The sequence below is a fragment of the Panthera pardus genome, unplaced genomic scaffold (genome assembly GCF_024362965.1).
Source record: "Panthera pardus isolate Hobbes unplaced genomic scaffold, ASM2436296v1 HiC_scaffold_16, whole genome shotgun sequence".
Lineage (NCBI taxonomy): Eukaryota > Metazoa > Chordata > Mammalia > Carnivora > Felidae > Panthera > Panthera pardus.
Window position 1 is genome coordinate 95,073,796 of NW_026526721.1, and position 26,711 is coordinate 95,100,506.

General features: G+C 37.0%; 1 protein-coding gene across 1 annotated transcript; it reads right to left on the minus strand.

Annotated features, from left to right (window-relative positions):
- Nucleotides 1–1,506: 1,506 nt before the first annotated feature.
- Nucleotides 1,507–25,538, minus strand: SEC62 (SEC62 homolog, preprotein translocation factor). Its single transcript, XM_019440539.2, has 8 exons — nt 25,423–25,538; nt 17,562–17,670; nt 16,522–16,627; nt 10,994–11,198; nt 10,648–10,740; nt 8,021–8,081; nt 6,974–7,093; nt 1,507–2,926 (listed from the first exon to the last, which is right to left on the minus strand). Exons 1-8 carry the CDS (start codon nt 25,456–25,458, stop codon nt 2,457–2,459), a joined length of 1,200 nt encoding a protein of 399 aa, XP_019296084.1. The 5' UTR covers nt 25,459–25,538; the 3' UTR covers nt 1,507–2,456.
- Between the last annotated feature and the right edge of the window lie 1,173 nt (nt 25,539–26,711).

A 26,711-nucleotide genomic window follows, 5' to 3' on the forward strand; every position in this document is an offset into this window, starting at 1 on the left:
CACCACCGCATAATTTCGATGTGATACATTAAAATTTATTAGTTTCCGAATAGTATTTGACTAATTCCAAATTATTTCAATTAGAGTTGTCTAGGCCATATAGTCGGAAAATTGAAGAAATTAGTGGGAGGAAAAGGGGAAAACAATCTAATACATTGACTTGAAGAAGAATTACATATGCTTTATTCTTATTATCTGGACTCAGCTGGTTAATTCAGTCCTTAGGCCAATTTATACCTACTCCACAATAAATCATACATTATCCAAAAGCTTCATGCTTCTACTTACAGTAGCATAGCAAACTTGGAAGTTCCTTGTAAAAAAGAAATCACCATTCCATTGACTAATGTAGACAATTCCTCCATGCTCTGGCATAAGAATATTTAATGTTAGCCAACAAGACAGCCAGCGATGCTTTTGAGGCATAGAATAGTGGCAGCCTTTTGATTTTTAGTTGCTTTAGGTATACAACCTCGAATAGTAGGAGACACTGACCTGAAATTTCTAACCCACTTTCTATCGTTAAGGATGTTATTTCCCCCAGGGACCACCAGGTATTTATAAAAATTTGTACTAACATTCTGTAAGAATCCACAAACATCAAGAAGAAGCTGACTTTCTTGTCATGCTCCAAATGTCTTTAAGACTAGACATACTATATATATTATAAAGAGCTTTAGGATAAATATTGAGTGCCTGGGTCTTAACACAGTAGTAAAAGTTAGGTCATTTTTTATTTCTGAAAAACACTTTTGGTACCATTATCATACCCCAAAATAGGGATTAGTGTTACTGGTGATTAAGAAGCTCGAAGCTGTAATTATGCATATCCTTCCTGTGAAAATAAGCAGTAGCAGCGTTCTGAAAATGTGAGGGGAAAACACCCAGGCACTTAAATCAATGAACATTTGCCGGGAGGAAACTTATTAAAATGACTGTAGCCTTGACAGAGTTGCATTAACATCAACAGCTGTATTTCTGTCCACTTACAAGGAATACTATAAAGAAGCAGTCAAGCCATGTTTAATAAAATGTGTCAGTATGCAGAAAATGCCTTTTTTCACAATTAGAAAAATTTAACATCTTTAGTCAAACACTAGATGGGAAACAGCCTAAAGAAAAAAAACCTACCCACAACACCTATTTGAACTACAAAGCAAAATGCTCTGTGACTGAAGGAAAATAATTTAATATTCATCATCATTTTAGAAGTGTCTAAATCCAAGGAATGATATTTTATGCTCATAGGTAAACACCAGATTTTTCTGGAAGATTTGTAACTAAGGTAATGCAAGGCATAAAATCAAACCGCAAAACTAGTTCAAAGCACTTAAGAGTCCAATGGTTCTCTTATGTTTTCTTTTATGTTCTTTATTTTAAATGGATTATTTTAGAACAGTAAATTATCTTTCATAGAGGTGCATCCTGGTCTGGTAATACAGTACCTCCTTTCTGAATGTATCGATTTAAGATAAATCAAAACGAACATTAAGGCATACAAACAGCTACTTTAAGTCTGCTCTTATTTATTAAGGATCTTTTTAACTCATATTCAAATACATGGAATGTTGGCACAAAACTGAAGCTCCTGTAGAAAGAGCACAGATGTTCTGTGGGTTATTGAAACTTCCATTTCTCTAAAAACATACCCTTACATGGTCTTAATTTTACAAATTTAAGTGTTGAGAAAAATGTCTAAATAATAAGTAACAATTAAAATAAAATGTTTATTTGTAAATTATGTACAGAATACATTTTACTTTACGACAAGGAAATGGGAAGAGCCATCACCTTCCAACCAGTGCTGTTTGCTTCCTCTGTTGGAGATGACTATCTTTCTCTGAGTCAGATGTACAAATCAGTTTGGATTTCCTAAGTTGGAAAAGGAGAATTTGTAGCTAAACTAAAAGTGTTACTGCACCATTACTAGTTGGCTTGTTTCCACAAAATGCTTTTGAACCCTGCTAACTCAGAATCCCAGAAATTCCCTGGTATACTTTTATAATCAACCAAAGCTTAACTACCAAGAACAAGGAGTTTAAGCATTTCATTTTAAAGAAACTGTGAAATGGCTACATAACTACGCATAATCTGAAATGTTGGTGTTTCTCTTTTATCCCTTTTGGTTATTTTGATTAATCTAACAGTAAAAAGCCATACAACTATCAAAAATGCCATTAATCTAAATATCATTGTGGAAAATGCATCTTTGATAACTATCAAAACAAGTAAGACCTACTTATTGTAAAATTATCAAACAGATACAACTTATAAATGGCTTTAGACTGTACCAATAATAGTATTCTATGAAATGAAGGACTGAATATAATTGCTTGGATGTCAAATACATTTCAGCAAATGGATTTAAAGAATGCTACAAATGTCATGTGTACATTAGGACGATCAGCCAACATAGAAAATCCAACCTCTTGCACTTTAGTCCCAAATTAGTCAGATTATGATTTTTCATGGGAAGATTTAGTTGTTTCTCCATCATTGTCTTCTTCTTCCTCTTCTTCACAATCCCCATCTGTTTGCTGCTCCAGTTCCTCTTTTGTGATCATTTCAAAATCATTCCCATTTCCACTACTGTGCTGGGATCGGTCATCTTCCCTCCTGTCACTGTCTGTGTCCGAATGCCGTTCTCCACCCGAGCCTTCTGTTCCAGGATTCCCTGGTCCTACTTTTCCCTCTTCATCTTCCTTTTTCTCACTGTCTGACTTTTCCTCACTGTCGGACTTCTGCTGCTTTTTGGCTTCAGATTTCTCATCTTTCTTTAAGTCTGCTTTTGGTCCTTTATATTCATGTGTGTACAGAGGCCTGAAGGAGTCAATGAAGCCCACGTCAGCAGTCAGATTTGGCAAGAACCAAAAGTGGTGCCTTCCTCCAGTTATGAGCCAGATGATGAGAAACAGAATGCAACGAGCTATAGGAGAAAAATGGCTCTAATTGAATAATTCAAGCATTGACTCAGATAGCAAGGAATATTAATAAAACACTGAAGAAACATTCAGAGTTTATTATTTGCACATTACATGTACCTTATATACAAACAATGAAATCCTAACTAATCTAGCAGCAACCACAGTATTCCAGGCACAGAACATTCTGCTCCGATGCTGAGGGCACACCTGACTACATCGTATATCAATAAGCACAGCCATCAGTTAGATCTTTCAGTATGCATGAGACTCTGATGTAAGAAAAAGGGAACAGAGTAGTAAGGGATGAAGGATATCTTAAGAAGCCTTTAAAAGGGAAAAAGCAAGGCTGCACCCTGACTTTCCTAGTAGGCGCTTTTGCCTTTGTGAGGCAATTACTCTGTAGAAAAATATTAAAAATTACACTCTTCATGACCATAGTAGTATACATATAAAATAATCCTGCATAGGTTGTTATATACATGTGCATATATTACTACTGCTGATTTTAAAAGAAACAAAAATACATTTCCAAAGGGCCCTAAATATATCATGGATCCAAGACATGTGCATACTCTGCCTAAATGGTGAGTCTTCTAAGTAAAATTACACACTTCTGAACAATAAAAGAACATTTTTCTAGCTACAATTTTGTTAATTAACTATGTCACTTCTGCTTATTTAAGGATGATTCCTCTCCTAATATTAGGAAACAAAGCAAAGATTGCTTAAACAAATGGCACTTGAGGTTACTCTCAAAACTCAAACTCAAAACTGTGGTTAGATAATGGAAGAATTTGAGAATTTTAAAGTTTAGGGCAATAAGTTATCACAAACACAAACCCTAGTATTTCATATAGTTTTCTCTTCATCTACCAGTTATACAGAGCTATGTGATTTTCCTGTTTTGTTTTGTTACATATCAGGTCTGCAAAAAGCTCAGCCATTTGTGCCTCCTCCATTATTCTGCTTTGAGTAAATAAAAGGAAATAGTTATAGCTGCCTTGACTTTTATGAAGCAGTAATTTCTATTTTCACAAAGAACATAAATATTCTGAAAGACTGTACACATTAATGTCTTTTGTGGTACAAACAGAAATGGCAAATATGTTTGCAATTATGATTTATTAATAAATTCCACTGATAAAAAGAAATGTCTTTTAAGGAGGCTGCACATTTTTTCTCCAAATAAAATTATGATACTATTATAGACTTTGTAGGGCTGTAAGACCAGTGGTCCATAATATGAAATTTTGGCTCAAATCCAACGAAAAGCAATATGGAAATGGCACAAATGAAACTTAAATTCTCCACATATATAAACTGGGCATAGCAGAATCCTAACAGGTTTTACAGTTCTTCCTCTATGGGGCATTAGATTACCAGGGGCAAAAGTGAAAGAATCATGGGAAAACCATTGTGATATGTACTGTCACACCATCCTTATACTAAACGGGACCCATTTAGAAAACCGCCAAAGGTCTTATACATATTCAGAGTAGCACCAAATAGAATTTTGACTAATATATAATACTTCATAGGATAATATAAAATAAATATCCAGTTTATAACTCAGCTACAGATCAAAACTATTTGAAAGTATATTTGGAACTCTAGTGCCTAAGAGAAGTAACAAAATGTTGGGTTTGTTTTCTGCTTTAATTTACAAGATTATTTAATCTATAATGCATACTTAAATCCATAGGATATTTAAAATGAAAGATGATAGAAAACACTACTGAAAAAATGATATTTTAAAGAGCAAAAAGAAAGAGCTTCTAAATTTTCAGGGATTTGAGAGCCAGAAAGTACTAATTTAAGTTTATAGCTTCTCATTCCTTTTTTTTTCTAATTTTTTAAAAACATTTATTTATTATTGAGAGACAGAGCGTAAGCGGGGGAGGGGCGGCGGGGGGGAGGGGGGGGGACACACACAGAATCTGAAGCAGGCTCCAGGCTCTGAGCTGTTAGCAAAGAGCCTGACGCAGGACCTGAACCCACAAACTGCAAAGTCATGACCTGAGCTGAAGTCTGACGCTTAACCAACTGAGCCACCCAAGTGCCCTAATATAGCTTCTCATTCTTGATGCAGGTAGTATACTACCACTAGTTAGCTGCTTCACAATCTTAGATATAATTTCTTGGCCCACAAATGCACTGTTACATGCAGAACCATCAGGGTATTTTCTGAAGGTGACTAAGCTAGAAGAGGGAAAATATGAAAGGTGGGTGAAGAAAGCTTCACACAGTCAGAGATCACAGAGAAAAAAGAGAAACCCATAAACATGATAAACTGAATGAAAATACTACATAAGCTACAGGGTGCAGTTAGTGGCACTAACTCAGGACACCCTGATGTCCAGGGTGAAGGGTCACGCAGAGGCAAATTGCTAGGACTATAGGAGTAATGCTTTATTTTATTTTTTTTAACGTTTATTTATTTTTGAGACAGAGAGAGACAGAGCATGAACGGGGGAGGGGCAGAGAGAGAGGGAGACCCCTCTCAGACCGTGAGATCGTGACCCGGGCTGAAGTCGGACGCTTAACCAACTGAGCCACCCAGGCGCCCCAGGAGTAATGCTTTATAACACAGCAATCTATTATGTATCACAGAATCTCAGAATAACATTTGCTCAGTTCAGATAATCTTGGTCAAAGTATGTCCTCTAACAACAGATATTAGGTCAATAATGTGATTTTTTAAATTTTGTATAGGAAGTACTCTCTTATGCCTTGGTGGAAAGGTGGATTTGTCAGTTAGGGAAAATAATCAGAACTTAGTACCATACACCAATATAAAATCTAGGTGGATCAAGGAATAATATACTGTATGTAAGTTTAAATATCAATACACAGCTTTAGATAAGCTGAGAAAAACTTCCACTTCTTTCTCAAAGTAAAAAAGTTAAATTAAATCTGCCTACCCTTTATGGAAATATCTTCAAAGACTAGGATTTTAAGTAAAATAATGGTTTTTTTTCCATGGTAAGTAATATACTCATTGTAAAAAATACAGACAAGTATAAAGAACAACATTAAAATTATTCACAACTACCACCACTCTTCATATTTAAGTGCATTTCCTTTCAGTCAGATCTTCCCTGGCACTGAGTGATTCCATTTCTTTTCTTTTTTTTTTAAGTTTATCTATTTATTTTCAGAGAGGAGAGGAAGAATCCCAAGCAGGATCCGTGCTGTCAGTATGGAGCCTGACGCAGGGCTTGATCTCCAGAACCGTGAGATCATGACCTGAGCCAAAATCAAGAGTTGGACACTTAACTGACCCATCCAGGAGCCCTGAGTATCTCCATTCCAAACAAACAAACAAACAAACAAAACAAACAAACAAACAAAACTTCCTAATTAAACAGGCAAAAAACGATTCCGTTATCTTAATTTTACTGTTTGACTACTAGTGATAAGAATTTTTCAGCTATTTGTTAATCGTTTGTTTTTAATTTCCTCATTTGAAGTAGATTATTTTTATATTGTTTTGTCTTTAGCTATAAAGACCCCATTCATCAGGCGTGTAAAAAAAACATTACTTATGTCTCCTTGTTTGATTTTTAAAAACCATTTATAACACGTTAATGCATCTAGAATTTATTTTGGTACACGGGTGCAAAATTTTTCCCCAAAATGGCATTTACTGAATTGAATATATATTTATTAAGCTTATACAATTTAAGTATTTAATACAAGTTTCATTTGCCTTAAGTCAAAATACAAAAATGTCTTACTAAAAGGATTATGTCTCATAAATCATCAACCATCGTAAAAATATTAGTCTCTGTGATAGCTAAACTTTAAGCCATATCTACATGCAGATGAAGACACATTAAATACTTTCTTCACAACAGACCAAATCTAATCAGGTACATATTCTACCTCAAGCTTGAGTCAGTTTTGGGATATGACCCAAAAAGTAGGTCCATATACTCCTTGATTTGCCTACATTAGTGTTGCAATTAAGCTTTACTTGAAGCTCCAGATTATAGCCCAAATTGCTTGGTATGTTCCTTACTGAGGTCAAATTTACTAATGCTACTTACCAACAGCAAGAAGAAGAATGCTGGCTACAAAGCAGCCTGCCCCCACACTGAGGTAATAAACACCTACTCTCATTTCTGCTGGCCAAAGCGGGAAGAGGGTGGCTGCTATCACTGCAATTACTAGAACAAGAAATGACAAAGTTATATAGAGAACTTTTAGATTAAAACTTAAATGGCTTGGTTGCAATAACAGTCATCGTATTCCTAGGGGGAAAAACTGAAATATAAACATATTAAGACATATAAAATTGCCATTTTTATAGATAGAAAATGGTAAATTTTATCAGCCATTTCATATAGCTCAACCTAACATTTTAACTATTACTCTTGGAGGCTAGGATTTTTCTAGTATAAATTACATATAGTTAGAAAAAAAGTGTTGTTTAAAAATGTGACATTGTCAGCTCCTTAAATGATCGACTGCTGCTGCTTTCAAGCAATGTCTTATTGTCTGAATGTATCTGTCTACTAACTAGAGGAGCTGAAAGAAACAACCTCTGAACAACACTAAAGCAAAAAATGATTCCACTCTGAAGATTCTGAGTCTGGGGTGAAGCTCTGGCACCTACAGACTGAAAAGCTTAGCAGGTATTCTGATGGTTTTTCGGTAGTTAGGGAAACTGGATACAAGCATCTCCAGTTTTTTTTCTAAGTACAATGGGACCATATGGAATAATCAGAAGAAATCAGAAGTCTGGTTCTAGGTCTTTAGAAAGCAAGAAAGATCAGGATTCAAATTCTACCTCTATCATTTATAAGCTAAGTAATTCTAGGCAAGTTTTTTAACCCCTTCAAGGTTAAGTTACCTTATTGCTGATTATTGATCACTGTATTTCTTTACCTGTGGACCACCTTTACCATTTTTCTACCAGGTTGTTAATCTCATTTTTGCTTTAATGTCTTGTAAATATTTTTCTCAGCTTGTCATTAATCTTCTAACCTTATTTCAAGTACACCTCTTTTAAAATAAGTATTTTATGTTAAATATTTTTCTCTATGGCTTTTGCATTTTTATTTTCCTTTCTAAATTTTAGAGATTGTACTTACCAAGAATTAATCCCATGACAAATGTTTTAAAGTGAACCGGGTCATATATCCACACAAATACCTAGAAGAATCAAGAAACCCCAGTGCTTAAGGTTACATTAGAAAGTTAAGCTTAATTCTGTATCGTCTATAACAGTCACTTCCAACTTCTTCACATATAAGAACTAAGTTTCTAAGAAAACAAATTCCAAAGACCCTTCTTTCAGGAATAGTGTTTCTTTGGGTATTTATTCAGTTAGAAAAAAAATTTTTTTAAACTATAAATTCCTTAAGGCACTTAAGTAAATTTCCATGTACTTGCATGCATTTAACAATTTGTTCATGTGTGCAAACCATTGCTTATTTTCACCCAAAGAGCAGCAACTGTGTAACTTTATGTTCCTAATGTAATGGTGCACACTGGTATAAGGAGAAGCAGTCTGGGCTAAGAGCACAGTTAAGATAGATTCAGCCAGGCCCTATTGCAGATCCAGCAGCAATCAACTCTACCTTATTCCCTCTCACTGATGAAACACAAAGAATCATTAATGAAGATCCATGCTTAGTGAACATAAAGATTCCATGACTAACTGCAATAATTTCATTGCCTCCTCCCTTGTGGAGAGTCTGTAGCCCATAAGCTGAATCAGGAAACTCTTCCATTTCCTGATTCTATTTTGACCAGAACTCTATTGTCTTTGATTTCATTCTATTTCTAACACTGGGGGTTCCATTTCTCTTTTTTAAAAAATTATTATTATTTTTTTTAATTTTAGAGAGAGAGAGAGAGCATACACGTGAGCAGGGGAGAGGGGCAGAGGAAGAAAGAGAATCACAAGCAGGCTCCACATAAAGCGAGGAGCTCGTTCTCATGACTGCAAGATCACATGACCCAAGCCACACAGAATCTGAAGCAGGCTCCAGGCTCTGAGCTGTCAGCACAGAGCCCAAGGTAGGGCTTGAACTTATGAACCACTAGATCATGACCTGAGCCGAAGTCGAATGCTTAGTCAACTGAGCCATCCAGGCGCCCACCATTCTTCTTTTTTAACTGCACATTTCCCCTAGAAATCAGACCCATAGACATCACACCTGCCAGTAAGCGTTCTAAAAATCCAGTTTTTAAAGACATTTCCCACTTTTAAAATTTGAAAGCATGTTGCCTTCTATAGAACAAAATATAGTATTTTCAGGAATGCGAGCACTCCTGCTTTTGCTCAGGCTGTGTCCTTCACCTAATAGATCTGTACACTCCTTCAGTGTACCTGGTAATCTGCCAATCATCCTTCAAAACTTAGTTCAAGTGTTCAAGGTCTCCAGACCCTCCTTATCCTGTCTTAAATTTACTATTCTTAACTGATGTTCTCTTATCCTAACAGTCACCAACCTATGATACAGTAATATGTTTAAAAGCTTGTATCTTTGCTAGACTACAAGCACTTCCAAGAAGAGAATTTATCTTATTTATCATGCTTTTCCAAGCACCTATAATGTCCTTGCATATAGCTAATGTTTGATGTTTAACTGAAGGTGTTTGAACTTTCACATTAGGGGAGAACTGTGGTCTTCTCTTCTAGCCGTTCTTAACCAAGGGTTCACATCAGAATTGTCCTGGGACACGTCAGACAAATTACACACATGTGCCACCCTTATATTCCATACTACAGATTCTCATGCAAGTATGTCTAGAATGAGCCAAGAGCACATATTTTCTGAAAAGCTGTCCCAGAATTTCAAACTTATAGCTCTAGGAACCACTACTTTATATATACTACTTTTGTATTAGATACAACAAAAACAAATATGCCTTGAAATTCACAAGAATTCAATGGCCAGTATATAACTAATGTTTTTGTATTGGTTAAATGATTAAGTTAAGTAGTCTTCATGGAAGGCTACCATCACACAAATCTTCCATTACAAAAGAAATAAATACAATTTCCTTGAATAAAGCATTAAGTAACATTGAAAATCTTAGGCCTCTAAAGTAGTGTATAGTCAGTGTATAGTCTGAATATAAAAGACAGAAAACTATTGGTGCCCTCCATTAACCATTCTACTCTTTTTTCTTTGATAGTAAGGAAATCCTGCATTTTAGCTAGGCAAATGACCACCAGTACAAAAAGCACATTTCTAACACTTTACTGCAGGTAGGCATGACCATGTGACCAGGTTCTGGCCATGGCAATCCAGGCAGAAATGCAACTGCTAGCCTCCTCGAAGTTGTCCTTAAAGAGGAGGCATGTTCCTCATTCTCCTTTCTTCCTTTGGATGCAGATATAAGGCTAGCTGTCATTTTGGACCATAAGGTAACCTTTACTAATTGCCCCACACAGCTGCACCATAGAGCTGCCATAGCTGTACTACTAAATTTCAGATTTAACTGATGAGAAACAAGCATCTATTCTGTTTTCAGCCACTGTTATTTCAGGTTTCCTATTACTCACAGACAGCTGAACCTAATTCTGGCTAATATTCTATACATTTTTTGTAACTCTAATTCAGAGAAATTATTGTTTTTTTTAAAAAGTAGTGCCTATGTGGTTAGATTTACCAAAATTACTTCTTTTCTTAGTACAGTCATCACAGATAACTCTAAAAACTCCTATGGAAAACTGGATTTCTATTTATAAGGTAGATATGCTCACCTCATTTCCATCCAGAAAAACTTGATCATCATGTGGCTCAAGTTTGAATTTTTTCTTAGTTTCCTTCTTTTTAGGAGTTCCTGGAGTTTCTTCCTATTAAAACACAAGTTATGCAGAATGAAAAAAAAAAAACACAAAAAGGAAAAACAATAAGACATTCATTCATAGTCAAAAAAAGTTTCACTATTTGAGACACAGAAATAAAAATTCTCAACCATGGTATTCGTAAGAACCCTAATATATTTATCTTAAGTGGTTGCTGCACAGCATTTCAAAAATGCTCATATGCCAGTGATCATGTGCAAATAATAATTTTTTATTTTTACTTAAATTTAGCTAAAATCACCTTTTTGGATTCTTCCTTTTCACCATCTTTTTTTTTTTCTTTTTCCTTTTTTGTCTTTTCATCCTTTAGATTTTCTTTCCTGCTCTTTTTATCTTCTTCTTTTCCACTTTCGGCTTTTCCTTTCTCTTTTTCTTTTTTTATGTCTTTATCATACTTCATTTTCATTACTTTTAGTGCCCGGTGAAAAAACTGCTTCTTTAAAAGCCTATGGGAAAAATGGCATGATATTACACTCCTTATCAATTATATAGATATAGACTGAAAAGAAAAAACACTAACCCCTCTGCCCCCACCCCCCCCAAAATGAGCAAATATACACCGGCAACTCATGAATGAAATTACAACTAGTAAATCCATGGAAAAATAGTCAACCCACCTCTAATCAAAACATGTACTGCCAATTTGATTACATAAGTTTTTCATCTAATTTTTATTTTTCAACCATATAATTTAGATATAACTGATTACAAGTTTGGAATTATCCTTATGAAACTTTTCTCTGAATTAAGAGTAAATCAAGATGCTTCTTTATTTAATGTTAAATTTCAAATTCAAGAGCAGATAGAAGGGGAAAATAAATAAAACAGTTTAAGAAATGTTAGCAGATTAAAAATGTGCCCATGATTTGAATGATCTAAATCGTGTTTTCAGCAGTCTTCCTTGATGTTATTTTTTTCTCTCACGATTCAGCCTGCCACTATTATGAAATATCTTCAATTAAGTAATGAATAACTAAATATGCTAAGGTGATATTCCTGGACTCTGAAAACAACCACAGCAGTAACAAACTGAAAATTGTACAATATACTGGCAAAACACCAAGTATTCCTTGTTTCACTAATTTCTCTCAGTGCATTGTTCTTTATTCAGTAATTATTTTTTTCAAACATTCCTACCCGAGGGCTTTTGCTCTGTATGCCCTTCTTTGCCTGGAATGCTCTTCCCTCAAACAAGAATGTCCTTTTGGTTCACTCCCTCACTTCCTTCAAATGTTACCTTCTCAACTAGCCCTATCCTGTTTAAAATTATAAACCCATCCCCCATCCTCTCTCCTGTTTCCTGTTATCCTAGCCATTGCATTCATCTTCTAACTTAATATATAATTTATGTCTGTTTGCTCCCTTTACTAGCATAAACTACTTAAGATATCTTTGCTTTATTCATTTCTTCATCTGATGAGCTTAGAAGACCCTAAATTAAGTCAATCTAAGTGGTAGTTCTTTTCTAGCCTCACAATCCTACTCAAGAAACTGAGTTGCCCTTTTGTTACCTAAAAGCCATCCTTTCAAATCTTATGTTCCAGTTTCAGAGTTCCTGATTTGCTTCTTCGTTGCTTCCTTGATAATGTACAACTACCAAACACAACATACAAACTAAGTCTCAAATCCACCATCTGTGCCTGCTGACGGCCCACCTTTCTACCTCCACTACCTCCACTAATGCCTGCTCCAGCACATCATACCACTTCTTAACTAAGTGCTTTCTTCCTGTCCAGTGACCACTTATTTCTGGTCATTATGTTGTGCCCTCTGAGGCCTCTGTTTTGAACTGCCTGGCTGGGCTTTATTCTGCTGCCCAACTGGGGTCCACTCCATGAACATTTCCACAAAACTAATTTCTAGGTCTTCTCATTTGGCCTTCTACTTGTTCACATCTACACAGCATAAAACTCTGCAACTGTCTGAAATGTCCCACAGACTGTACCATTAGTATCTGCCACCCATGTGCAGTTGATCCTTGAACAACACAGGTTTGAACTACGCAGGTCCATTTATACACGGGTTATTTTTTAATAAATACAGTATGCCCTACAAGTGTATTTTCTCTTCCCTATGATTTCCTTAATAACATTTTCTTTTCTTTAGTTTACTTTATAATACAGCATATAACACATGTACCACATACGTGTTAATCAACTGTTTATGTTCGCGGTAAGACTACCAGTCAACGAAAGCTGTTAGTAGTTAAGTTTGGAGGGGAGTTAAAAACATGAATTTTTGACTGTGTGGGGTTGACACCCCTTAACCCTCAGGTTGTTCAAGGGTCAAATGCAGACTATTAAACAATAAAACTGGTGTCGAACAAGTCATATTCAGGTACATGAGCTCAAATACCACCTCTACCACTTAACTATGTGGGTTTGGGTACATTATTTAATTTTAGTAAAATTTCTATCTCACAATCACACGTAGATTGTTATTAGCATGGTGCCTGGAATATACGTACTCAAAGTAAGCAAACTTTGCTATAGCAAAACCTTGAATTTCATTTAATAGTTACAGAATATACATACACATACTTTGGTTTCACATTATTACATTATAGCATCAATCTATTCACTAGTAAGTAAAATTATTGACATATTCCTTGACAGGTCTTTAGAGAATGCCTACTTCAACTCACTCTATGACTGGAAAAGTGAGATGACATTTACTATTGTAACAAAACCAGTGCCTTCATTTATTTAACATATCATATAGTACAAATCACTCACACAAAGCTCTCTTACATTTCCACAGAACTACTTCCTTCTTCCAGTATGTTCTGCTCCCTTTGCCAGGATTGACTGTCCTTTCTCCCATTGTTTGCTGGGTAATCACCTATTTATGTTTCAAATTTTGATTAAACCTTTTCTCTGTGAAGCCATTCTTGACATTTTCTCATCCCTGTCCTCCTTACAGAACACAATGCATTGTAATTAGTCATGAGTCTTCTCTAAAAGGCTAGAATATGTACTTTGGAGGTGGGGACCAAGTCACAGTCATCTTTGTATTCTTGGGGCCTGGAATACAACAGATATTTTATAACTGCTGAATACACAAATGGATTGTTAAAAGCAGCTTATGCAAAGTCATTAAATTGTATTTTTTCCTCACCTCTTACTTTTTTTTCAGGTTTAACAAACATTTATTGAAGCCAGACATGTTTAAGACTTTCACCCATGTAGCAATAGTAACGTTTTATTAAATACCCACGCTGTGCTAATTGCTATGGAGTTACACTAAAGCAGAAAATAGTCCTATAACTGCCTTCAGATATGGCTGGCAGGAAATTTTAAAAACTGATTCATATGCAACAATTCTCAAATAGCTAAGGGGTATAGTGTATGAACTAACTTTATAAATGCTATAGAACCTTAGATACAAAGATTAATGTGGGCTGGAGGACCTGTGGAATAGCACATGGCAGAGAGAGAACTGGAGGGATATTTAAATTGAGAGGCAGGCAGGATTGACAAAAAACCATTTGGGGAAAATGGCAGGTTATGATCAATGAAAGACCAGAAAAGAATGAGTGTGGTATATGAATGAGAGTGAGAAAGACATTACTGGAGTAGTGGGTTGGAGATGCGAAGTCACGTGTAGAATTAGATTCATACTCAAAGCAGGCCATTATGAGGCACAGAGCACATTAGAAAAGGTTGCTCTTTGTATCATTCTACATCTTCCTGTTTTGTTTTTCTTCAGACTCCCTCAAGTCTACTGATCAACTTCATAAAATGAGACTAGACAAATATCTCTGTGGTTTTATTTGTAGTCAGGATAGAACCCACGAGGGCTGGCCATGGCTTATCAGAAGTGGCTCTGAAACATTTAGGTAGTTATGCTTCTCTATTTCCATGTAGAAAGGACACAAACAACCTGGCATGAATGGGAGTAACATCTACAACGAAAAGTGAGTATATCTCTAGGTCTTTAAGGCTCTTCATATAACAAGGGATCAAGGCTCCTAAAAGAGATGTGGATTAGTACTTGCTGCTCTCTCTGGGCTCACAGATTTAATATTCAAATAGTATTGACAGATGAATCCTTCATCTTAATTTGCTTCATTAAATGCATCATCATTTTGTTGGAGGAGGTAGTATATCATGGTGGTTAGGAGCATGGACTATGGAGCTAGAGTGTTGGATTTAGAATTCTGGCTCTACTACTTTTGAGTAAATTACCTAGCTTCTCTGTTTTTTCATGTATAGTATCTTAATTTTCACACCATATGTAAAACAAAAATCTATTTTTGAGGCAGGCAGAGAAATTTGCACTTTGGAGCTCTACAGAAATGGCTGTAAAGAAAAATACCAGGTACATCACTGTTAGCTCATTCCTGCCCCAACAGTAAAATTTTCATTGTTTTTGAAAGGTCCAACAGTGACTCTACTTTTTGGCAACTAAGAATTTTAAGAAATATTTGATAGTTCTTTAACATCACAGTTTTATTTTTTGTTATTTTGTTTTGTTTTAGAGAGAGAGAGAGAGAGAGAGAGAGAGTGTGTGTAAGTGAGCTGGGGAAAGGAGCAGAGGTAGAGAGGTTGATACTCAGTGTGGAGCCCAATGTGGGGCTCAATCCCATGACCCTGGGATCATGACCTGAGCTGAAATCAAGAATTGGATACTCAACTGACTGAGCCACGCAGGCGCCCCTAACTTCAGTTTTAAAACCAGGTTGGGAAACAGTGGTTTTTAGAGGGGTGTCATGTGACTGATACTTTAAATGCCATTAACCAACATATTAGCAAATACTATGTGTATCTCCCTACCAAACATAAAATAATCTAAAATGTAAGATTCCTACCATTATAAACTTCAGTGATAAAGACAAAATTTGGTTTATTTTTTTTTTTTTTTTTTTTTTAACATTTATTTATTTTTGAGACAGAGAGAGACAAAGCATGAACGGGGGAGGGTCAGAAGAGGGAGACACAGAATCTGAAACAGGCTCCAGGCTCTGAGCTGTCAGCACAGAGCCCGACGTAGGGCTCGAACTCACGGACCGCGAGATCATGACCTGAGCCGAAGTCGGCCGCTTAACCGACTGAGCCACCCAGGCGCCCCAAAATTTGGTTTATTAACATCTTAATAAATATGCCTAATTATTTTAGTAAGTAAGCCAAGAGAAAAAACTGAAAGAAAAATCAATATATTTATTTTCAGAGGAAAGTGGTTTTTGTATACCACTCACCATCAGAAGTTTTTCCCAAAGGAGAAGTACCTATTATGAAAAACATGGATATGTTACTGAACTATCTATGCTTCACCATGGAATCAAGAAAAGGCAGATGCTGTGGTTGCCTTGATTTTACAAGGAATACATTAGCAATCACCAACAAAATAAGGAAGGGTACCTGACTGACTAACGCCATACAGGCACAAAAACAAACAACCCAGATATAACAGGTCTATTAGGAATCCCTGTCAAAGTTTTGGGAAAGACTCCCTAGCCATTTGCGTAGAAAAGAAAGACTTTTTTTGGTTACTTTTAACACTGGCCTAGGATTTGTATTGCTGACCTTTCAGCTCGGTCAGCCTGGCAAATGTATACAAATTAAAATTATGAAAATATCATAGTCTAATACCAAATAAATGCATTTCCAAAGGTACTGAAAAAAATCCAGGTTGCATGAAAAAGCTCTGTTTGAGCTATGTTCTAGTATCACTACATTTAATGATAAAAATGGGGAAGGAGCTTTAGGACTATGGCAAGTATTTTGAAATCACTACTTATGTTATCCATCACTAAGAAATAAACACTACCTGTTGCAGTAGTCAACCACAGACTCCCTTGTTGTAAATAAAGCTTCCTCTCCTTTCTTGGCCTTTGCCCACTTTGAATCCAAAAGGCAATCCACTGCTTTTGAAGCTAAAGAAAAAATTTATCATTTTAAATTATGTATACATGGGAATTTATGTCTAAGTAATAATTTATAAGATATTCTGGCATCAGAAAATAAAACCAAATTCAAAGGAAATTAATTCGGACATGATCATGATAGATAAACAATTCCTCAAAACTTAAATTTGTGAAACACAGCAATAAGGGTCTTTTTAAAGTAATGTTGGGAAATAACTGACATTCAAAAATATGAACTAAGACCAGATATATTATGTGGAAATGTTCTAGACAAAAACATTTAAAATCAATATAAGTATCATTCTTATCACATAATCATAATTAAATGTAGAATAAACTAACCAAAAATCTTCCCGACAGTAATAGAAATTCTGTTATCAAGTTTACCATGACCCACTGAGAAATAAGCTCTGTGAAAAATCTACTGCTATCACAAGAAGAAACTAAATATAGTAGGTCTGATGAGACTAGCGTTTATTTTACTTTCATATTATTTTTTTTTCAACCACTATTTATAAGCTACAGGGCCATATTATAGATGACATTAGCTTATAATGAGGTCCTTTGGATTATGTGAAGAACCAAAGCTCCTACATTGGTTCCATCAAACTTGTTTCCCATTGAATTCTATTCCAGAGTTTTACAAAAAGATTATCTTCAAGTACTTTTACTATCTGAACAAAATGTAGTATTATCACTGAAAATAAATCCCATTTAAAAAAATTGCAACTAGTGTTATTACAAAGCACTTTCTTTTGTCTTTTTACTATTGACATTTGTAATCAAAAAAGGCAAGAACAGGATAATCAACTGCCATATGTCCATCACCCAGCTGCATCTCTGTACAATACTTGGAAAGCACTTTTAAAATGTCTACATATCTCAAATTTAGGCATCTTCATAAAATATATACACTAATAGAATTTTACTGATATAATCCTACCAATAAAATAATCAACTCGGTGCCCCATCATATTGGTGGACTTTGTTGGACAGTTGAATCGAAGATACTTGGCTACAGCCTTCTCTTCTTTAGATGGTTCACCAACTTCCTGCAAAATAAGAATATTTAGTGTAATCACTTACTTCACAAATTCATGTGTTGAATTTACATATGTGTTCTACAAATCTTTTAAAGTGGAGTATAAGCCTTTCTTTCAAGTCTTCTCTGGAGGAGACCTGATAATATACACAAAAGACAGAATAGAGATTTAAAAAATTACATGTTTTTCAAATACTTGTTGATAGGGCCAAAACCTGCCTCTTCACCTCAGCTAAGGCATTTCTGTTGAGTTGTTTTTCCAGTATGGTAACTACTTTGTACTAGCTCACCTCACTCTTGCCCGGTCTTTTTTTATAAGCCACAAAGCAGTAATTTAAAAGATTAAGAGGTTGCCAGTAGTGAGTGCCCAAATGTCAAAGTAAGTAGAAACAGGTGCCATAAGTAAATGTTAAATTTAACAAAGCTATGTACCCTGAACAATGGACAACAAACTACAGGAGGAATTCCCAAATTAACCAGAGAGATCTGTCCCAGTGTGGGAGCCATAAGAATACTATTTCAGATACTAAAGAGGTGTATTCTCTTCCCTTTCAATTACTCCTGTGTACGTCTTCTCCCCACCTATATACTGAAGAAAATGAAGGCAATCTACATTTGTATACATCTGATACACTTTTAGAAGTTGTTGTAGTGCTATAAGCTACAAAAACAAAAGTACTGTCTTTAATTACATATGTAAGCATGATACAGAGAGCACTCAAGCAATATTCTCAGCAATGTATAATCTAAACGTGAGTAATTTCGGGAAGGTCTGTTTCTTAAATGAAGTGTCAAATATTCGTAAAGAACTATCTGCCAAGAATCTAGATGCTGAAAACAATTAATGCTAAAGACAGTTATGTTTTAGATAAGACATTCTAATAACACAAAATAGAAAAAATAATCCAAGTTATCAGTCCTTATGTCAGTTTTCCCACAAATTTCAGTTAAGTCTAAATTCAGTTATGTTTGATGAAAATGAGGAACAATGAACAAACCAAAGTACCAGCTTCAATTTTATCCTGAAAAGGGAGTAACTTGTTGGATGAAGTGAAAGCCTGTACTTTGGTTGTTAAATCACCTGGCAGCTACTTCTCATATTTCTTACTCTGCATTTTCCAAATCCTCTTCTCCCAGTTGCCCAATTAACAGTGTATGATTCTTATACTTTACTAGTACCCCATCTGTGGGTTATGTGTGGCAATAAAAATTAAAAGTTCAAACTATTCAATCCAAATGAAGACTACAGTAAAAACCAAATATTTGCGTGAATAAAAAACCTTTAGTTTTATATAGAAAAATATGTATCATACAAAAGTAGAATCTTGAAAACATTGCATTTCAAAATTAACACTATTAACAAAAATTAATTCACAAAAGTTAACACTCCCAGTTCACTAAAACCACAAGGTTCATAATGATTTGAACCACAAAGTATACTTTCTGACACACTAAAAGGTGAAAAAATCTACATTTCAATTTTTGTGTGTGTGTGTTTAATATTTATTTTGAGATCGTGCACAAGCAGGGAAAGGTCAGAGAGAGAGGGAGAGAGATAATTCCAAGCAGGTTTGGTGCTATCAATGCAAAGCCCTACACTGGGCTCCATCTCATGAACTGTGAGATCATGACTTGAGCTAAAATCAAGAGTTGGACGCTTAACCAACTAAGCCACCCAGGCACCCCTATATTTCAATTTTTGAAATCACACTAACATATATTAACATGTTAGTATCATACGTTAAATGATAGTATTAAATTCTGGTTGAATAATACAACGCATTTCTAAGAGGCTCATCTATTAGTAAATAATATCCTATATATTTGTGTATTCCAAAAAGTAGTATTACAAATAGTTGAAAATAATGAGCTACTACTAATTGGCTCATGGAAACCAATTCTATTTTATTATCACACCCACCTATGCTCAATTTTTTTCTCATTTGATACATCTGTTGTCAATGTAAAGTTTTTTGTAATCAACTGATAAGTTATTACTGTATATGCTTGATTAAAAATAACCATGGGAAATAAGTCTAGATAAACATAAATTGTTCAAATACATACTTACTGAGTGTATACCTAGAATACCTTTAGGTGCTTCAGTTAATACCAAAATTTGTAGAGCATGATACCTATCTTTTGTTATAATTATACAAAATAGCAATTGTTATTTTCCAAAATCGTATCATACATATTTCTCAAGCACATCAACTTTAGGTGTGACAAGTCTATACTCATACTAGCACCCAATCAAACCATTTACTAAACACAGGTATAAATGTACTCATCTACTGATTGTTGACAGAGGCATCACATGTAAAATCTGATATGAGGATACACAAGAAATGGAAAAGTCTATTTATTCTATTATTATATGATACAGTAGGGAATCTGATACTACACGAATCCATAACACTTTTAAACCTCACTTTAACAACTAACTTCAAAGTTCACCACTCTTCTAACAACATCAAGACAGACTCAAGTAATCTACTTTTATTCCTTTTCCCTCCTTGGTAAATTAAAGATACTACTAAGCAATAATGAACAGAAGAGACCCAGAAAATATAGACTTGGATAATCTTTCCCAAGTAGATACAGTTACTTATCCAGTTACTTTTTTATTAAAAAGTATCAATAACTTCCCTTGAAGTAATTCCCTAGAAATGTAGTGAATTCTATCAAGATATTGGTGTAACACAACTGATAACCTTCCTTGCTCCTTCTTCAAATCTTAATAGGTTTCCAATTTGTTTTGTGAAATATTATGAAATGTTCATTATACCACATATAAGTTATCATATTGTAGAATGCCTTTAAGAGAAAAGTATAGAATTTGTTCCATCTGCTGGGGCTTTGAAGCCAGATAGAAAGATTCTGGCTTTGAAGCCAGAAAGAAGACTACCAAGAGAACATGACCATGGGAAGCTGGTTAGGGAGATCCTGCCGATCCTGCCATGGAGTCTCCACTCTCACTGCTGCCCTGCTAAAGCCTAAAGAGTATAAAACAGTCTTACTCTCTTCCTGTTTACGCATTAGACTATAATACTTCCCCTCTTTGTTCTCTTTTGATGTGAACAAATCTTCAGAATATTTTCATAACTTTTCTAGAAACCTTCTAACAAAAAGGTGAAGGCCTTTTGGGAATAGCATCAACCACTAATAAAGAGAAGCCAGGGGTGCCTGGGTGGCTCAGTCAGTTAAGTGTCCGATTCTTGGTTTCGGCTCAGGTCATGATCTCACGGTTTGTGGGATTGAGCTCCCCACTGACAGCATGGAGCCTGCTTGGGAGTCTCTCTCTCTCCCTCTCTCTCTCAAAATAAATAAAAAAACATTTAAAAAGTCTTAAGAGAGAGAGAGAGAGAGAGAGAGAGAGAGAGAGAGAGAGAGAAGCCAGCTCATCAACCCTTAAATGAAGAGAACTTTATAGCTCAATGAATGAGCTCAAATGTCTTAGAAAGCAAAGAGCCAATAAGGTTTTTGAGGCTAGACTGCCATCTTTGCACCCAAATACCAAGATGCTGGCTGCTGCAACTCACAACCCAAAATTATATAAGTTGGTTAGAACACTCTTTTTAAATTACTTAAATGCTATTTTTACTTTAGAATAGATCAACATGCAAATACTGTAATGAAATAGGGGTTATCATTTTTAGCTGTATTTTATTTTAGCCAGTAGTTACAAGAATTTTTTTTTGAGAAAAAAACATTAGATCAAGAGTCAGTAAGCCAGTCTTTGGGGTGCCTGGGTAGCTCAGTCAGTTAAGCATCTAACTCTTGGTTTCAGCTCAGGTCATGATCTCATAGTTTTGTGGGTTTGAGCCCTGTGTTGGGCTCTGCACTAACAGCGTGCAGCCTGCTTAGGATTCTCTCTCTCCCGCCCCCTCTCTCTTTGCCCCTCCCCTGCTCGTGCTGTCCCTCTCTCAAAAATAAATAAACTTAAAAAACAAAAAAAAAGCCAGTCTTCTATCTTACAGAATTTTTTTTAATTGCTACATTCAGTAGAAATAAGTTTGGTTGATCTGTGAAGTGAAGTAAGGAAAAAAGAAAAAGGTTAGTTAACAAATTATAAATTCGTATCTTCATGCAAGCAGTGTAAAATATTTGTGAAATGCAAATAGATTAACAGAGTAAAACCTGAAAGCTGGAGGAGGACTTAGGTAAATTATTTGCTTAAAGTCACACAGCATGTTACTAATAAAGCTTCACAAGAGTCTCTGTATCTTGACTATGACAGTGCCCTTCTGTGTTTGACTCCTATTGCAAGCCCTCCAGTAAGCCTCTGGGTGAGTTTTCAGACTTAGGACTGGCTTCATGGGTTCTGTCTTATTTTCTTCAGAAGGTCTCAGAGAGTCAGATTATATAGTCACAAACTTTCTCTTTCCTTCCCTTTTCTGAAATTAAGCATACAGGCCCATGACATGTCAGGGTTTTACTGCTAGGAAGACAGATGGGTACAATAAAATTAACTGAGATGCAGATTACCAAAGTTCTAAGAATTAGTAAGCCATTTAAATGTCCCCAAACTCAACCGAATACACATAAACAGAATACTAAATAGGAGATTTCTCTCTTTAGCAGGGACAAGTCATGTTAAATCTTTATGTTATATTATTTAATATAAGGACTTCAGGGTTAAAGTATTTCCGAATTTTTTTTTTTTAACCACTGGGGAGGTATAAAGAACACTCAACTGGGAACTAGAAGACTTGGTCTAAATCTGGTTTTACTACCTTGATGACTGACTCTGGGTCAAGTCACATAACCTCACTGAACCTTAGTTTATCCATAAAATGATGGTGATATATTAGATCAGTAAGTTTTATACTAGTAATACTTTTAGATGTAGGTCCCAAAAATAGTTTAAGGACGATGAGTATGGGATAATGGTAGGGGGTACCAGGTTATAGGGCTTTACCATCTTGCTTTTCCCATAAGAATGGCATTTGTGCAAAAGGATTCCAAACAAATTCTACTATCTGAAAATCCTTCTCAACTCTAAACTTTCATGATACCAGGATTCCAAACCAGTAAGCACTTTGCTAACCAATATGCACATACTGTATATTTTTTAAAACTTGCATAATTCATTTCTTAAATCTTAAAATTATTTATTTTCAAATGGTTCATTAATTTGGATTGAGATCACTCTCATTTGAGAATCTCAATCATTAAAATCTCCTAACATTAATAAACATGTAGCTCACTTCCAGTTTTCAGTGATCAGTAAAGTGAATCCAAGAAGAAAGTGTGACAAAACAGTCCCCTTCTTTCCAACTTTGATGGGATATCAGAATCTGAAATTATGTAACACTAGAAAAAGCAAATGAATTAGCTACTTTTCGAAACTCTGATATTATACCAATCATTTCTTCCAATATAAAATTACAAGTCAAGGTCACTTGAATTTATTAAACATAAGAATCTTTTCTAAATATGAAACATCAAGTAACAAACAGGAAACTCAGCTGATATTACAGACTTTTTTGCCCAAAAGTCTTATAAAAGAATCTTTTCTGTAACTTAAACTCTGAACTTTGACATTACACTTGATCTTTTTGTCCAAAGTGAGGCCAATATTACAGTTTCTGATTTGGGGGGTGGGGGTGGGGGACCCAAGGACATTGTAAGATATTGTACACTTGTATTAGTTTGTTAACACTGCACAGCAGTACTCCAAATAGCACTCCCAAGATCTCTACAACATTCTAGTACAGCTATGTGTAAACCTCCAGGATGGGAATAATAAATGTTAGTATGTTTTTATTTAGGAATATGCCAAACTGATGTTTAACAATCGGATCCTCACATATATATCTAACCCCCAAATTCACAGCAGTGGATAAATAGCTATATTTACGGAATTCACAAGGTGATGGTTTATTCACTGAATGGATAGCTGTTAATCTTTCTTCAGTACGTCGGAGTGCTTCACAGAAACCAAAACAGCCAACCCAAACCTTTCATCCTTTTGGAGAAGGGGAAAGGAAGGAGTTACAGGCCAAACACTCCTAATAACGTCTATAATCTTTAATAACAAGTCACTGACTCACCTATTTTTGCAACAACCCTACAACCTCTCCTTTTTTTGAGGTACATATCCTTTGTTACAATTTGTAAGTCGAGGTGAAAAGTTAAGTAACTTGCCCAAAGTTACACAACCAGTAACCGGTGAAACGAGGGTGCAAACAGAACACTGTGGCTCAAGCTTTAGGTCCCTGACACAACCACCACTACACAGCTTCTCCATCTACCTTACTCTTTAAGACAGGATCGAGACGGGAAAAAAAAAGCCGCTGTTCAAAAGTGAGTAAGGTTCACCTTCACAACGTTAAAGCTGAAAGCGGGCAAATACTGCGTGCTAAAGGGCATAAAAATGCACTCTGTGTGTGAGTTTACGTACGTGAGTACGCATTTGACTGGCAACTTCAATACAAACTCTAATGCAAGGGTGATAACACCAAATCCTGCCACTGGGAATAGGGTCATTAGAAACTTCTTCCATAATCCCCTTAAACCCTGCTTTGATGACCTGTTGGAACCTGGGGGAACTTGTCTCTGATTCTCTTCTGCGCTCTGCTCGGAAGACTTTCTTACTTCTGCCCAATCCCACAATTCCAAATTTACTCACCGCTGGCATCTTCCCCCCCGCCCCAGCGCTTCCTAGTCTTCAGGAGAATTTTAACGTGCATGGCTCAGATCAACTCTGGTGTAGTCCAATTAAGTCATAAATTTTTTTTTTTAATGGAGGAATCAAACATTACACAGAAAAAAAGTCATTCTAGGCAATGAAATCCCAAGAAACAGAAAGTCAACGATGAGTGTCACAATTTGTGATTGGCATCGTAACAACTCACAACATTTTATCCATTTGTGATGCCGTCGGAAGGTTTCTAGGCAGATAAGCTCAGGAGGCAACGACTAACAGAAATCGTCCTGAGTCTAAGACGTTCCATGTGTTTAATCCTCTTGGCAAAAAGCTAGAACAACAGGGGGAAAACGGCAGGGAAGATGGGCACAGATGACAGGCATGTGGAAGGAGGGAGGCATGTTATGTAGGTTATGGGGCCGGCACGCTGGCATGTGAGAGGTTTCTGGGCGCGACCAGGTCGTCGCAGTACCAACGACGCTGTGTTTATTTACACCGTGTCGCCTGGAAGAAAGCCGGAAAGCTTCAACTGGCCTGTTCCTAACACTGAGAAAGGAGGACATACGCAACTGAACATCTGGATTGCCAGACCGTCGCCCGGGCCCCCGGGGCAGCTGACCAAACCTAGGTTACTCCCTCACCTACGTTCCTCCCATTCGCGCACAAAGAACCGAATGCTTTAGGTCAGCCCTCCGCCTCCTCCTACCCTAATTACCATGGCCTTAATTTCGGGATAACTAAGGCGAGAGGATGAGGCAGAAAAAAAGGAGGGGAGGAGCCCGGGGAGGTCGGTGTCTGAGCTCGCGAGGAGGCCTGGGCCGGAGCAGCCACAGGAATCCTAGGCTGGCAGACGCGCCTCCGCCGCCGATTCCGAGCGCGGCGCCTCTTACCTTCCGCCGCTGCCCCACCACCTCCGCCTCGGTCTTTGCCGTCGCCAACACCGCCCCCCCTCAGGCCCCTCACAACGACGCAGCCCGCGCCCGGAGGCCTCGCGGAGGAACCCCCACCCCGTCTTGCCCTCGGCTTCGCTCGCCTTTCCGGGGGCTTCCCTCGCTTCTTCTACTCCCGAGCGCCCTGAAGCCCCCCTACCCCGGGGCTCGCCTTTACTACCTGGATCCGCTTCTTGTGTCGCCTGCGTTCCGCCATGTTGGCCGCTCCGCCCGGTTCCCTCTGACGTGGAGCGAGGAGGGGCGGAGGGGGGGGGGGTTGGAAACCTCGCGAGAGCGGGCCGTGGGCCCGTTATGTAATGTGGCTGCTGGCGGCTAGCGTCCGGCGCCGGGCGCCCTGGGAGGGAGAGGGCCCGGGCGAGGCTGGGACCCGGGCCGGCCGGGCTATGTTGACGCCTTCTCGCCCTTCCTCACTCGCTCCTTTTGTTGCGGGAGCTGGAAATCGCTGGGACGAGAAGGAAATGGAGAAGTGGTTCAGAGAACAGAAGGGCTGGTAAGAGCCCTTGGTTCTCAATCCTGACTGAGCATCTGAATCACCTGGGAACTACTAAAATACAGATTCCCGGGCCCCACCCCACTCAGGGTCAGTACGTTTGGGGTGGAGTCTTTCACAGAGAGATAGTATCACTAAGATCCACGGAATTCAGACGTCTCTGTGGCTATTCCTGTGTTTTCAACGAGTCCTGACCCACCCACTCCCCATGTGTAAATTCTTCTAACCCCATTTAAAAGATGGGAAAACAAAGAACTGCGGGGCAGAGATATGAACTGATTTATCTACGTCTCCACAGTTGGTAGATCGCAGAATTGAGACCTAACCTAATTTTCTTTTACCATATGAAGTGCGAGGTAGTACCGCTCACCTAAAACAAAGTTTGGATCCTCCACTCCATTTTCTACGTTGCTTCTCAAAACTGACCTTTAGAATCCAAGAGTTGGAAGCTAGGGAAGTACAAGCAGCTAGTAAGATAAATGGGAGAGAGAACCTAAGAAGTTGGGAGTGAATTACTCTTAAAACTATTATTATTCTAGGGATTCTTAGTCATGCTTACAATTTCAAAATATACTGTCTCCTGGATTTCTCCACTGAATGTCCCAATTAAAAATCCCCACTTCATGTGGCACGTGGCTGGCCCAGTCGAGCATGGGATTCTTGATCTTGGGGTTGTGAGTTCAAGCCCCACCTTGGGTGTGGAGTTTACTGAAGGAAAATAAGTAAACATTAAAAATAAAAATAAAAAGCACCACTCTCCCCACAAAACCTGCCCCCTTTGCTGTATTTTAAAATTCTGATAACTTCATCACTGGTCACTCAGTTACTCATATTAGAAACTTTGGAGGCATCCCAACCATGCTTCTCTGTCCATCAGTCACCACTCCAATTGATTCTACAACTGAAATGTTTGGAATTCTTCCCTTCCTCACCATTCCTAACGCCATTGCTTTTGATCA

Coding starts and splice junctions, on each gene's coding strand:
- SEC62 (XM_019440539.2), bottom strand. CDS start 25,458: ATGGCGGAACGCAGGCGACACAAGAAGCGGATCCAG. Junction 11,199..16,521: donor GTGGTTGACTACTGCAACAG/GTAGTGTTTATT, acceptor TTTTTCCCATAG/GCTTTTAAAGAAGCAGTTTT. Junction 2,927..6,973: donor CATTCTTCTTCTTGCTGTTG/GTAAGTAGCATT, acceptor TTTCTCCTATAG/CTCGTTGCATTCTGTTTCTC.